Consider the following 2172-nt stretch of genomic DNA (forward strand, 5'->3'; position numbering starts at 1 on the left):
GAGATATGTCAAGAAAAAAAAAAAAAAGGAGGAAGGGGAGGAGGAAGGAACAAGAGAGAGTGGAAGGGGGAGGGGAGAGGAATGAGTAGGGCTTCAAAGGGGGAAAAAGAGAGTCGAATAAAGGAGGATGGAGGAAAGAGGGGAACACGAAAGAAAGAACTAGAAAGAGAAGAGAGGAGAGGAGGCTAGAAAACGAGATAGAGGGGACAAGAGGAGAGAGGAAAAGAGGGAGGGAAGGAGAGAGGATGAGAGAGGGGGAGAGAGAGACAGAGAGACAGAGACAGAGAGAAAGACAGAGAGAGAGAGACAGAGAGACAGAGAGAGAGACAGAGAGAGAGAGAGAGACAGAGAGAGACAGAGAGAGAGAGAGAGAGAGAGAGAGAGAGAGAGAGAGAGAGAGACAGAGAGAGAGAGACAGAGAGACAGAGAGAGACAGAGAGAGACAGAGAGAGACAGAGAGAGAGTGTGTGTTCTGGCGGACTTCCTGAGTTTTGTAAGGCTTGCACTGGAAATTGCAAAACTTGGTTGAGCAGGCAAAGTCACTTTTAAAGTACCTAAAATAAAAGGGACAAATGATAGCCCAGCTTTAATTAACTAGTTTTCCTAGAAGACTGAATCACTAATTCAGGGCGGGGGGGAAGCGGGGAGGGGAGGGAATCAAGCTAATATTAAGTCCTATGTGGAAAATTTGCTTTATCTACAAATAACAGGTCAAAAGCCAAGTTTAAGTATAAAAAGTATTCAATTTTAATTAGAGACTCCAGAAGCACTTTCAAAGTTTTGGCAATTTGAAAAAAAAAACATTCAGTGAAGATTTTTTTCCACAACAACTTGTTTATTCGCAAGATTATCTATTAGTGATGTTCTGAATGTTATTGAAATGATGACGATTCTTAAGATGCTGGTATTATCTGGGGGATATCAATTTATTGGCGTGATTATCGAGGTCTATGTATACTAAAGATTTCTGGGAAATGCTATAAGGAGCATTTTGCCTCCAATAAAACTCTCTCTCTCTCTCTCTCTCTCTCTCTCTCGCTATCTCTTCTTGACGCTCTTACAGTCGTCCAACATTGGGGTTTTCCTCTTTTCCACCCTCTCCCTCCCCCCTTTTTTTTTTTTTTTTGGTGGCAAGTTGTTACCAGTCAAGAGGCTGTAAAGCCCCTCTTCCTCCGACGGCCACTCTCATTTGTTCCCGAGCCGACCGACGACAAGGGGGACTCAGTGTTAAAGGTGGAAAAAACAGCAGCACAGTTGTTTTTGTTTAAAGGGGACACACTAAGGCTGCAAAACAGCAAAACCCCAATGTTGGACAGCTGTAAAATCGTGTAGACAGGTTGTCATACAGCAGTGGGGGCTTTTCTGAAAGGAGCCCATTGCTAAACATTAGATACACACTCACAGTGGAAAGTGGCCCAGCCAGGGCTGTATACCACGTGTTTCACCCAGGGAGAAAAGAGGGAGGGGGGAAGAGGAGGAAAGGGAGGGTGAGAAAAGGGGGAGGGGGAGGGGGGAGGGGGAGGAGGAGGAGGAAAGGCGAGGCTGGGGCGGGGCTTACAGCTCAAGTGGATGCCAATCAAAGCATCAACTTCAAATTGTATCTGAAAGATCAGCCTAGGACCTAAGGGCAGACACATCAGTTGGAGCTCAATTGTTGATCAGATCACATCTAAGGGATTTAGGAGCACAGAAGAGCCGAGATTTGAGGAAAGACACCCCATTGAATCCATCCACTCTTCCACGTATAGATCGCAACACAGACCTTTTCCCCTCCTCCCCCCTTTAATACTTCGACTTCTGCTGCCTCCTCCGCCGTCGCCGCCGTCGCTGCTGTGTTTGCGCCTTGGAGATGTCCTTCCCCCAACTGGGCTACCCGCAGTATCTCAGCGCCAGCCAGGCTGTGTACGGGAGCGACCGGCCTGGGGTCCTGGCCGCAGCCGCAGCCGCTGCAGCAGCCGCAGCCGCCTCGGGCCGGCCTGGGGGAGCGGAACTCGGGAGCGGCTCAGCCGCTGTCACCTCTGTGCTAGGCATGTATGCCAGCCCCTACAGCGCGCCCAACTACAGCGCCTTTTTGCCCTACACCGCCGACCTCAGCCTTTTTTCCCAGATGGTAAGTCTAACTCTCCCTCCCTCTCCCTTTCTCCCTTTCTCTCTCTCTCTCTCTCTCTCTCT

General features: G+C 48.9%; 1 protein-coding gene across 5 annotated transcripts in view; it reads left to right on the top strand.

Annotated features, from left to right (window-relative positions):
* Positions 1 to 1112: 1112 nt before the first annotated feature.
* IRX1 (iroquois homeobox 1) overlaps positions 1113 to 2172 on the top strand; it is a 199586-nt gene continuing 198526 nt past the window's right edge. For 3 of the 5 annotated variants that reach the window (XR_011166190.1, XR_011166191.1, XM_069076835.1), the window contains exon 1: positions 1114 to 2110. Coding sequence is in view for 3 of the 5 variants with exons in the window: in XM_069076835.1 (XP_068932936.1) it covers positions 1850 to 2110 (261 nt within the window). In the remaining 2 variants the exon portion in view is untranslated. Of the gene's footprint in view, positions 2111 to 2172 lie in introns of all 5 variants that reach the window. The other 2 variants (XM_069076833.1, XM_069076841.1) reach the window with 2 other exon arrangements.

This window comes from Petaurus breviceps, unplaced genomic scaffold, assembly GCF_028583685.1.
Source record: "Petaurus breviceps papuanus isolate PSGF00001 unplaced genomic scaffold, PetGlider_PUasm1.0 151, whole genome shotgun sequence".
Taxonomy (NCBI): Eukaryota; Metazoa; Chordata; class Mammalia; order Diprotodontia; family Petauridae; genus Petaurus; species Petaurus breviceps.